General features: G+C 35.0%; 2 protein-coding genes across 2 annotated transcripts; one reads left to right on the forward strand and one right to left on the reverse strand.

The window, feature by feature from the left end:
• Window positions 1-959: 959 nt before the first annotated feature.
• LOC110914019 lies at window positions 960-2,292 on the forward strand. Its single transcript, XM_022158831.1, has 2 exons — window positions 960-1,798; window positions 1,992-2,292. Exons 1-2 carry the CDS (start codon window positions 960-962, stop codon window positions 2,290-2,292), a joined length of 1,140 nt encoding a protein of 379 aa, XP_022014523.1.
• A 2,771-nt stretch (window positions 2,293-5,063) lies between these two features.
• LOC110912159 (AT-hook motif nuclear-localized protein 6) lies at window positions 5,064-8,423 on the reverse strand. The gene is made up of 5 exons (XM_022156832.2): window positions 7,974-8,423; window positions 6,968-7,035; window positions 6,690-6,821; window positions 6,413-6,574; window positions 5,064-5,635 (listed from the first exon to the last, which is right to left on the reverse strand). The coding sequence occupies exons 1-5, from the start codon at window positions 8,299-8,301 to the stop codon at window positions 5,357-5,359; spliced, it is 969 nt and encodes a 322-aa protein (XP_022012524.1). The 5' UTR covers window positions 8,302-8,423; the 3' UTR covers window positions 5,064-5,356.
• Between the last annotated feature and the right edge of the window lie 3,589 nt (window positions 8,424-12,012).

Consider the following 12,012-nt stretch of genomic DNA (forward strand, 5'->3'; position numbering starts at 1 on the left):
CTCCAGCTTAAAATTACAATTGTGCCCTTAGTTCAAATTTATATTACGCTGTTACCCCAAGTTCAAAATTACGAATTTGCCCCTGTGAAAATTTACAACTTTGCCCCTGGTTCAAATTTACAGTACTGCCATTACTTTAGCTTTTGGCAAATTACGATTTTACCTCAGTTAAAAAATACAACTTTCCCTCAGTTAAAAATTACAATATTGCCATTGTTTTATTTTTTTTTTTCAAAACTATAAAAGTGTTTTTTTTAATTGGTTGACTCGATTTAATTGTTTTCGTGTCAATGAGCTGCCTAACACTCGCTCATTATTCGGCCATCGGCCCGCAACGCGGGCGGGGCATCAACTAGTTCAGTAAAAATGCCAAGTAAGCAATTTCTCGATATAGCATCGCATAAAACCACAACTAGGGTTGTAAATGAACCGAATGAAACGAAAACGCTCGTTAAGGATATAATGTGTTCACGAACACTTATTTAACGAGATTTTCTATTCGTGTATGTTTATTAAGAAAAAGAACGTGTTCACGAATGGTTCACGAACACATATAAAATCAACGAAGACGGCGGTGGCTAGAGATGGATGGTGAGAACGAGTGGCGCTAGAACTCGAAGCCCTTATCGTTGAATGAAGGTCGATAATATTTTTTGATAAAGTGGAACGGTGCATAAACAAGGTGGAGATAGGGTTTCCTGGTATTATTTCTTTGGGTAATGAGTTAAATAAGGATTAAAGAATAGAAAAAGTTTAAATAAAATAAATAAATGCTAAAAATTCTTTAATGAACAATATAAACGAACATGAACAAATGTTCACGAACACATTACCGAACGTTCATGAACGCAATTGAACATGTTCGTTCATTAAGTAAACAAACGCACGTAAACGAACTTCCGCTGAATGGTTCACTAACTGTTCGTTGAATGTTTGATTCGTTTACACCCCTAACCACAATGATACATTTAAAATATTTTAGTGTGCTGGTTGAAAAATTAGATAAGCGTATTTCCAACTGGAAGAACAGGCTTATTTCTTTTGCAGGTCGGTTACAGCTTATTGTGTCGGTTCTATCCTCTATGCATATTTATTGGTCTTCGGTATTTATTTTACCGGCTAGGGTGATTCACGACCTAGAAGCTAGAATGAGAAATTTTCTGTGGAGTCAAGATAATTCGTTTAAAAAAGGGAGGGCAAAGGTGTCCTGGAAATCGGTTTGCACTCCGAAGTATGAAGGGGGATTGGGTATTAGGCGTATTGGTGATTTTAACAAAGCGCTCATGGCAAATCATGTTTGGGGCATCCTCACTAAACGTAAATCTCTCTGGGTGGAATGGGTGCATGACTACAAGTTAAAAGGAAAAAGTTTCTGGATGGTAAAGGTTCCTACGAATTGCTGCTGGAGCTGGCGTAAAATTCTCCAACTTCGGCCAATAATAAGGAACTATATTTGGACGTCTCTTGGGGATGGTAGATCAACATCAGCTTGGTATGACACCTGGGGTGCTTTAGGGCCTTTAGGTACTTTTCTTTCCCCTAGAACGATAACAAATGCGGGATTCCGGTTGGATAGTTCAGTGGCCGATATTAATATTGAGGGTGTTTGGCAATGGCCCACGGCCTGGAGGGATATTTATCCCGTTCTTAACCAGTTGGATCTTATTCAGCCGAATGTTCATAAGACGGACAGTGTTAAATGGTGTGTGGGTGATGTGATTCATGAGGTTTCGGCTTCGTGCATTTGGGATTCTCTTCGGTATTGTGATCCGGAGGTCAACTGGACGAAAATAGTTTGGTTCGCGCAATGCATTCCAAAACACTCTTTTCTGATGTGGTTAATCATGCGGAACAAATTACTTACTCAAGATATTATACTTCAATGGGATATATCGAGGAGGAAGAACATGAATATGTTATGCTGCTTGCTTTGTTATCAAAACCATGACTCGCATAAACATTTATTCTTTGAATGCAAATACTCAACGCAGGTGTGGAATGTCAAAGTGGGAGGATATCGTCGGAAGGCTTCAGCTCAAATGCCACTCGAAGATGGTAGATGATTATGTGAGTAGACTTGTAGTGGCAGCTTCTGCTTATCTTATTTGGCAGGAACGTAATGCAAGGATTTTCAAGAATCAACTACGACCGCCGGAAAAGCTCTATGATTTAATAATCGAGACTGTTCGGTATAAGCTTATGGGAGTCAAGTTGAAGCGGAATGATAGAGTGCGAAGACTCTTAGGAGAATGGGGGATTCCAGATGCGGATACTAATGGTGATGGCGATTGAGTAGGCGTTTGGTTTCGGTTTCCAGTTCTAGATTGTAGTCTAGTTGTGTTTTCTATTGTTATTACTTTTGTGGGTGATTTTGGTTTACTTTCATGGGGGCATGTCCCATGATTGAACTAGTATAGACTCACTACACTACTTGTTTTGTTTGGTTGTGAATATATAGAATCACCGGGGTAACCCCTTTACCCAAAAAAAAAAAATTTCAACATAACTTTATACAGTTAACCCTTATTATATATTACTAGAAGGGTGCTCGTGTGATGCAGCGGGAAACACAGGCGCACCCAAGTTTGGTGTGCATGGTTCTTCGGTTATTATTCACAACCGAAGCCGAAACCGAAATTATTGGTTAGTCTATTTATTAACCAATTGGTTTTTGGTTAATGAGTTCAATTTATTCGTGTAGAATGACGTTTTTTTGTTCAGTTCGTGTAATTTAGGAATTGCCAAAACCAAACTTGGATTAATGTTTTTTTCTTAGAAATACATGAAACTGAGGTATAAATATATGAAATGGAAGTATAAATACATGAAACAGATGTATAAAATATGAAATACATGAACCGAAGATATAAAAGCTAGAAATATATGAAAATATGAATGGTTCGATTCCGTTAACTTTGGTTAAACGAGAGTACAAAAAAACCAATAACTGGTTTTTGGTTAATTTGGTTTTTGGTCAACTTTTAGTTAATTCAGGTTTTGGTTGATTCCGGTTTGATTTCGTCTGTTTTCAATTAACTATTAAGTTATTACTCACCCCTAGACATTGTTAAACAGTAGCATGTCAATTTTTTAATTAAAAGAAACTTTAACAACAATATACTCAAATTAAAGAGAATAAAAGGTTCATTTTTATGGTGTATTTTTTTTTTAAATATTAAGGTACAAAAAGTTATAGACATTTATAAATCATGGATAGTTTTTATAGGAAGAGTAAAGCGTAGCTGCTAATTAATCAACCGAAATTTGGTTAAAGATTAGGGATTACAGTATAACTGATATGAGATAATTAAAGTGTAATTAGTGTTTGAAAAATTGATTTATCTTCATTTTAAGATTGTATCTTATGCGTTAAATTAAAAAAAAAATTATTAACTTGTGGGTATTTTAAAATGTCCTTCTCTAATGCTTATAATTTATTATACGTTATTATTATTGTTATTGTTAGTATATATTTAAAAACAAATTATGAATAGTACTTATTTTGTCTTTTTCTGTGTGGCTTTTAAAACATAGTAAATTATAAGGTTTTTTTTTATTTTTTAAGAAAATTTTAGTTTACTATATATTTAAAAACAAATTATGAATAGTACTTATTTTGTCTTTTTGTGTGTCGCTTTTAAAGCATAGTAAATTTTAAGGTTTTTTATTTTTGTAATAAAGTTTTAGTTTTTTACAATTTTGCTACAAAACTAAATGAGTCTAGCTTTTTTTATGTATTAAGTAATGGTATATCGGAACGGTATCGATATGTCAATCTGATAACGACTAAACTCACGCCACGTAAACGCGTAGCACGATGAAAAAACGACCAAACTCTCACTATACGTAGCTCGAGGGGAAAACCCTTCTTATATTAATATTAAGAATATAAATTCAGTTTCATGATAATCTTATTGGCCAACTTAATTTTAGGGGTGAGCAGAAAACCGAAATAACCGAACCGTAATCGAAATAAACGAAAAATTTTGACTGAAAAAACCGAACCGAAACAAAATCCGACGGTTCGGTTTTCGGATTTTTAATAACCGAAATTTCGGTTTGGTTTTCGGATAATCATTTTCAATAACCGAAAATAACCGAACCGAAGCGATAAGTTTTAATAGTATACCAAATCTATATATTTTTATGTTTAAGTGTTTACTCATGCTACTAAGAATTATTAATTTTATTGTTGTTTGTTAAATATTTATAATAAGAACATTACCATGTTTATTTATCGTTGGGAAATGTCAGAGAATAGTAATCAAATTTTAAAACTGTTCTAATTAGGTCATTCATATCATTTTTGTCTCAATTAGATAACTTAACATTCAAATCGAGTAATGTCTTTTTTTCCATGTGTCAAGAAAAAAATGGAGCATAAGATACCGTGGTCAGATTATTTTAATATATGAAATTAAATTTATTAAAAATACAAACACTTTAATTACATTAAAAATTTTAAAAAACAAGTTACAATCTACGTCATCACTTGACGTTAGCATCAAATAAAAGAGAAAAAAAAATCCACATCACAACGATTACCTATGAAATGGATGAAAAAAACCCTTAATTTTAATGAAAAATGAATGTTGAGTAACCTGATTGAAACACATTTGAAACTTGAGTAACCTAATTGGAACACTTTAAAAACTTAATATTATCCATTGTTTACAAGAACTAACAAAGTTTAATATAAAAATTAAATGGTTTTCAAAGTATTATAAAAGAAAACGTCTTAACAAAAACTTTGGAGAAACATTAAAATAGATTAGAAGGTTAGGTTTATATGAATAATATTAATTTAAAAGGTTTATGTAAACATTTAAGAAAGATTCTTAAACTTTGAATTATACGTTTAGGTTTTGAATATTACATAATTTGTTTCAAAAACCGAACCGAACCGTTGCTAAAACCAAATTAACCGAAGCCGAAAAAACCGAAACCGAACGGTTTTTAAAAACCAAAAACCGAACTTTCAGTTACAATTTTGATTTTACCCAAAAACCGAACCAAACCGAACTGTGCACACCCCTACAAATTATAATTGTACAAAACACACAAACCAAAGGCAAATATTCAGTTGTATAACATTTCAAGAAACTCAAATTCTTACCCAGACAACTCAACTTACTTTAACAACAATAAATCTAACACCCCATTTCCCATCTTTCCTTATCATACATCTCCAATCAACATAAGCCTAATCTTAACACCTAATATTATAACTTAAAACAACACTCCAAATTTTATGTCTTCTAACACCAATAAACAGTCAAATGATTTCCTAAGTCAAGGAACCTTCTAACACCAATAACAGGTTGCTAACAAAGGATCCAATACACACGGGATTCGATCAGCACGGAACCCTGAACGTTGATGAGTTAACCCCCTTTGGTTCAGACCGTTGCAAAGATCCATTATTTTCCGGGCCTACACCACGTGATACATTTGTCGGGCTTGTGAGAGTAAAGCTTATGTTCTGTTCATCTCCATGAGCTCTATCGGTTGCTTCTTTGAAGATGGGCATTGCAGCCATAATAGGTGGTGACATGGCTGGTATGGGTTCAAGTCTCGGTTTCTTGAGGTTTTGTTGCTCGTGTTGGTGGCCCGGAAGAAAGCTTCCGAGTATGACCTAAGATGGTAATTGCGATCAAACATGATCATTATTGACTTCAAGATTGATGATGATAATTAAATCTATAACAAATCATTAACGGGTCAAATGAAATTATAAATAAAAGTCTTTATTGCAATCGGGTCAAATGAGAAAAAAAAAACAGCTTAGATGTGAACCAGTCAAATGGGTCAAAAGTTGACCAAAGTGCATTTTGAGTAAAATGCCAATTTCGTCCCTAAGGTTTGGCCAGTTTTGTGACTTTCGTTTAAAGGTTTGCTTTTCCGCATCTGGATTCAATAGGTTTGAAATCTTGTCATTTTCGTTCGGCTCTTTAACTCCATCCATTTTTTCTCCGTTAAGTCAGGGCATTTCTGTCTTTTTTGCTAACTTAAAGGGCAATTCGTTTTTTTCAGGGGTATTTGGTATTTTTACATAAAGTGAAAAAGACCAAATTGCCCTTTAAGTTAGCAAAACAGACGAATATACCCCTGACGTAACGAAGAAAAAATGGATGGAGTTAACGAACCCGGATGAAAATGACATAATTTCAAACCTTTTGGATCCAGATGCGAAAAAACAAACCTTTGGACGAAAGTCGCAAAATTGGCCAAACCTCAGGGACGAAAATGACATTTTACTCGTGCATTTTTAATGCATACAAGCCTCAAATAGCTTTATTTCGATTAGTACTGTAAAATAACTATTATTTCAACCCAACTCAAAATGACCCCGGTTTCAACGCTCTCTATTTTGACCCGTTACCAACCAACCCAAAAATGTAAAATCTCCTACCTGAATGGGACCCGCAGCAACCAGCATACCGGCAAGACCTCCACCCAAAACGCGACCATCAGGACCCGCTAAAGAAACGCTCATCCCACCAGACATACTTTTTGCTCCCCCATTGTCAGATGACATAAATGCCCCCGACAAAGTTAGAATGTCAAAACGACCCTGCAAAAGTTTCACACAAAATATCAAAAAGCTTTGACCATAAAGATCAGATGTGACCTGCAGAAACGTCACTTTCTAAAGAAGAAAATGAAAGAAAGAAAAGGGTTGGTTGTACCTCGTATGTTAAAGTACCTCCAGAAGAGTTAGGCTGACGAAGTGTTACATTCGAAATTGCACCGTTTGCAGAAAGAACACATATAGCTTTTGACCCTTGTTGCGCAAAAGATATAATCTTCATATTAACATCCTAAAATACAAAAAAAAAAAAAGAAGCTTCATAAGTGCTGTACTTATAATTAGCATCTAGTTCATACGCGGGGAGAGTACATACGTTCATATCTCGGGGAACTAAAAACAATATAGAATCTAAAACAGAGTATCGTATGGGAATACCTCTCCGGAATTTACTGTAAGCACATGGGGCGTAAAATCGGGACCAAGGGCGTATGCCAATTGTTCACCTACAACATCAAGATCATACAAAAAAAACAATAAATATGAAAGCAAAGATCAAGAGAAAACAATTACGACAAATAAAAATTCAATCTTTGAACTAGATCACAATTTGCATTTTTACAGCTAAACTCTGCAAGAGCACAATCACAAGTACATAATTATATTCACTTGTGGTAAAAAGAAGAAATCATCAGAACGAAACTAAGGCAATTATATAAAATTTCTGGAAATTCTAAGCATAATTACATCGCACAACAGTATGCACCTGTTTTTCAAACTTTTCTTATCACAAAGTGGGACCGAGAAGTTCAACGAAAGGATCAAAAGCGTGCAGGGCGCATTAGTGACCACACATTTTGTATTGCACAGTTCACATACTTACAAATCTAATAGCAACTAAACTACTTAAAACCACAAAAATTTCAACAATAAAACCATGAATTTGTTTTTTGAAATTTTGTAAAACACAAAATAAAGGTGAAACAAGGTCTTTTCTTTGTCTGCAGAAAGATTCTCTTGGACAACAATGAGTGGCTATAAATAGTAACAGATTTTGACTTAACAAAATCTGTCATGACCCAATGATTTTAAGCATAAGAATAGGAGGACAATGATGTGTGGCTGACTCTTTATTGTGTATGCTCAAATTTGACATCCAGTCATCCACCATAAGGGACCCAGTCCACCAATAAACCCATCCAAGATCCACACATCTAGCTTACTTTCACCACAAAACATATGCACAAATTGACCAAATTGACCTCAAATTTAACAGTGAATCTCCAATAAATTGATCAAAGATCCAAAGATCTAGGTTATACCCACCACAAAAAAAATATGCACAAACTCCATTTTATCCTACAAGAACCCATATACCCCATGAAAAAGACCAAATTGCCCTCAAATTCAACAAAAAAACTCAAATAAACATAACGTCGAACACCTGGTGTGCAGAACTCCAGTTTCTGTTTTCTCTTAACAGAAGTCAAACTCTTCTCCCCCTGACTGTGCTTCCAACTGGGGTAATCTCCGGTGAGCGGAATCGACGCCGATATCGGCATCGGAGACAGCGCCACCGTCGGTTTACCGTCCGGTCCGTACTTTCTCGGTCTTCCCCTTTTTTTCTTGAACCCATCTGACCCAAAATTCACACCACCCACCGTTGTTTCAGCAGGTGGCGGTGGTGGTGGTGGCGCCGCCGTGTGCGGCGGCGGAGGTGGTGGAAGAAGGTTGCCGGAATCTTGAATTTGGTTATCTTCTTTACCTTCCATTTTTTTCACAAACCCTAATTGTCAAAATTATAATCTTTTTTGCCGAATTTCAGTAAATTAAGATTTAATTGAATGTAAATTTAAGAAAAAAAACTGGAAAAATAAAAATAGAAAATCAAGTTTTGTTTGCTTGCTAGAAAATTCAAGAAATGAAATTAGGGTTTGTAAAGAAGAAAGGGGATAAATAAAATAAAAATGAATATTAAGATATTTATTTATTTATTAATATATATAATGTAATGTAATGTGTAATTTGATTGGATAAATTGTAATTAAATTATGAAATATAAAGTATTGATTTTGGTTAAGAAAATGGTTTGAAGTCCGTCTTGGAAATTTAATAAATTTGTATTAAATAATGGGGAAAATGTATTTAAGTATTGGTTAAGTATTAAATAAGTAAATATTCTGAAAATATATGTCATAAAAGAATTGGAAAAAGAAGGTTATTTGTTTATTTATATGATTTAAAAATGTAAAGTTAAGAGTGGAATATTGAATTCTTTTGACCGTTTCTGCCTCCTTTGACCGCTTCTCATTTAAGCACCTAAACATAGGAATTAGCAAATCAGATCCGATATCGGTATCGAATTTACTGGACCGAGTACTTTTTTGATACCGATTTGGTACCGACTTTTGATATTTTCGGTACCGGTTCGATACCGGTATTTATAAGTTTTTACCCTCAGATACCGGTACTGTACCGGTATCGAACCGTACCAAATCGAGTATATTCGGTACCGGTACCGGTACCCACTTTTGGGAATTTTCGGTACCGGTTCTTTCGATACCAAACGGTACCGAGCTCATCCTACCTAAATAAGAGGTTGTTTAACAAGGCTCTTAATGGTTCAGACCTCTAACTGATTTAGACTGTTTGTTTCATGATGAGACGTCTGAATGGTTCAAACATTTGCCTCTGAATGGTTAAGCATTATACAGAGTCTGAATGGTTCAAACATTTGCCTCTGAATGGTTAAGCATTATACAGAGTCTGAATGGTTAAGACCTCTAATCTAAATTGGTTAGACATTTGCCTCGGAACGATTAAGCATTATACAGGCTCTTAATGGTTCAGACCTCTTACTGGTTCAGCACTTATGGTTCAGACCTCTTACTGGTTCAGCACTTAACCATTCAGATGTTACCAAACATCCTCAAAATCATCCATCCTTCTATTTTCACACCTTTAAAATCTTATTTTTCACACCCGTACAGCTATACAGATTGTATAGAAAAATCTTACACCAAAAAAGTCAAAAAAAAAAAAACGTTTTTTGTCTCCATGCCGCACACACCACACCGCACCCGGCGTTGTCCACGAAGTTGAGTTATAGGCTTGTAGAATTCCACCGGCATTGAGTTAATAAGCGTGGATATGTGTTATCTTTTCATTGGGTCGTAGAAGTAGTCGTTTTACCTAACAGCTAGTTAAAAAACGATTTTTCATATAAAAAAATCAATCTTTTTATATATAAATACACGATTACACCCACTTAAAAAATCTAAACTTTTTATATAACTCTTAACACTCTCTCACAAAAACCTCAACTTTCATCTTATTACAATGCTGGTTATTCCGTGAATCTAGAAGAGGACATAACGTTACGCACGTCTTCGTTTTTAAGTTATGTAATGTCTTTAATTTTTAAGTTATATGATTAATTAGTATTAATTGGATTTTATTTAAATATAATAGATTTTATATGATTTTTAAATATAAATTAATAATAAAAAGTGTGTGTCACGTGTCGGATAATGCCACCTTTTCACACCACTTTTTTTTTCCACCACGTCACTTTTCTGACACACGCTGACGTGACCCCCACATGTCGAATAACGCCCAAATTTCTAGCCCCTACACATCTTGTGGTCTGAGTTATAATAAATGGGTTGTAGATGCAGGGGCGAAGTATAGAAGGGGCGGAAGTGGCGCCCGACCCCCTGAACTTTTCGCTCAATAGTGTTATATATGTAGTTTTCGTATAGAAATTTTTTTGTATATACTTTTTCGACCCCCGGTTCTATAGAAATTTTTGGGTATATACGTTTTCGACCCCCCGTTATTCGGGTCAAGCTTCGCCACTGTGTAGATGGTTTGGTGATCAAATTACTTACTTAAATGGGTTGATATCTAGTTAAACAAGTCGACCCAGCATGTAGAGAGCGAATACAACATGTGTTATTTTCAAATAGGGTTAAAGTTTTGATTCTTATTGTATTTCACGTTCGAATAATAAGGTCACTATCAAAATACGATCACAATCACCAAATTCAGAAAATAATATAACAAATGTTGGTTTATTTTTATTTGACCGTTTGACCAACGCATTTAGCCATTTGATCGTTAAAACTTTTTTGTTTTAACCCGTGTGACGAAAATTCGATTTTAGGATTAGTTTGCCTTGTAAAGTTGTGGTTTATTTCTGTAAAAAAATAAAAAAATTCAGAAAATATCATGAAAAATAAGAGAAATTGTGGTGAAAACGCACAACAAAATTTGCGTTTGTAGTTGTTGAATAAAAGGCGATTCTTTTTGCCTCGTAGTTTGATGTTCGCAGTTAGTTTAATGTAATTGTTTATGTAATAAAGATCGAATTTTCATCGCCTTATCCACCTTTAAAATATCCTAGTCCACACCCTTCGCCTAGCCCCTTTACAACCCTTAAAGACCTTTTGACTTGTGCTTAGTATTTGTGTTCAGTAGTGTAGAATGATTGAGTTGCAAGCCTATGTGGGTACGTGTTCTAATCGGTTTGAGTGTTTACTTGAGAATTGCTAATTCATCATTATTAACTAAAATTTAAACCGAGTGGAGAGAACATTGTGAGAGATATATATGATATGTTACTTTCAAGGGCGGGTATGGCAAGCAAAAGTTGGGTAACCTTTTTTTTATGTGTTTATCACTTTACCGCTAAATATTTTGAAAATTGTGAAAATTATGAACTGGGTATGGCATTAAACCTTAACTTGAGTTTGAGAATGGGGAGTGTGTCTTTTATTCGACCCACATGAAAGTGAAAAACAGGTTTGCTTGAGGGCAATCAAAAGACAAGTGTGGGGATGTGATACGTGGTCGAAAATCAGTGTTTAAGCGTAGTTAAGTTTATGTTTTTATATTACTTTTGGCTTCGAATGGCCTACTTTTTATTAGAATTGTGTTTTGCAGGTCTAACGGAGTTTAAGGAGCTATTTGGAGGCTTTACAGAGCATCGGGGAGTGAACGGGATCATCCGGGGACGCGAAACAAAGAAATCAGAAAGTGGGAAATGCACATGTCGTCGCCGACGCCCTCCTGTGCTGTCGGCGACGCCCCTCAGATAAGCCGTTGGGAGATTCACTTGTAGGCAGTTATTTAAGTCAAAGTCAAAGTCAAAGTCAAGATTGAAGTCAAAGGAAGAAAAGATCGCTAATTGCAATCTGTCTCTCCTTGCTCAATCCCTATTTGACTCCTTTGACGGTAGTTAGTCTATTTTATCTTTACGTTAGTTGTACTATGTGGAGTAATTAATTACAATCGAAGTAATCGAAGTATATTTCTCGATACGAACCGCTTTACGACTGTGAATGATAGGAAGTAACAATGCGATAAAGTCAGTTAATCAGTAATTCGAATTAATCCAATCATCATCGAACTCGAAACTCGAACTACGCGAATTTTGGTTGTTATTATACGTGTGTGTGTGTGCCTTATGTGTTACTTGTGCA

Source organism: Helianthus annuus, chromosome 15, assembly GCF_002127325.2.
Source record: "Helianthus annuus cultivar XRQ/B chromosome 15, HanXRQr2.0-SUNRISE, whole genome shotgun sequence".
In the NCBI taxonomy this organism is placed as follows: Eukaryota; Viridiplantae; Streptophyta; class Magnoliopsida; order Asterales; family Asteraceae; genus Helianthus; species Helianthus annuus.

Excerpts from the sequence above, each read along its gene's own strand:
- LOC110914019 (XM_022158831.1), top strand. The coding sequence starts at position 960 with ATGATACATTTAAAATATTTTAGTGTGCTGGTTGAAAAATTAGATAAG. Across the intron at positions 1,799-1,991 it reads AACTGGACGAAAATAGTTTG|GTGTGGAATGTCAAAGTGGG; the intron begins GTTCGCGCAATG and ends TACTCAACGCAG.
- LOC110912159 (XM_022156832.2), bottom strand. The coding sequence starts at position 8,301 with ATGGAAGGTAAAGAAGATAACCAAATTCAAGATTCCGGCAACCTTCTT. Across the intron at positions 6,822-6,967 it reads TTACAGTAAATTCCGGAGAG|GATGTTAATATGAAGATTAT; the intron begins GTATTCCCATAC and ends TTTGTATTTTAG. Across the intron at positions 6,575-6,689 it reads GAGGTACTTTAACATACGAG|GGTCGTTTTGACATTCTAAC; the intron begins GTACAACCAACC and ends AAACTTTTGCAG.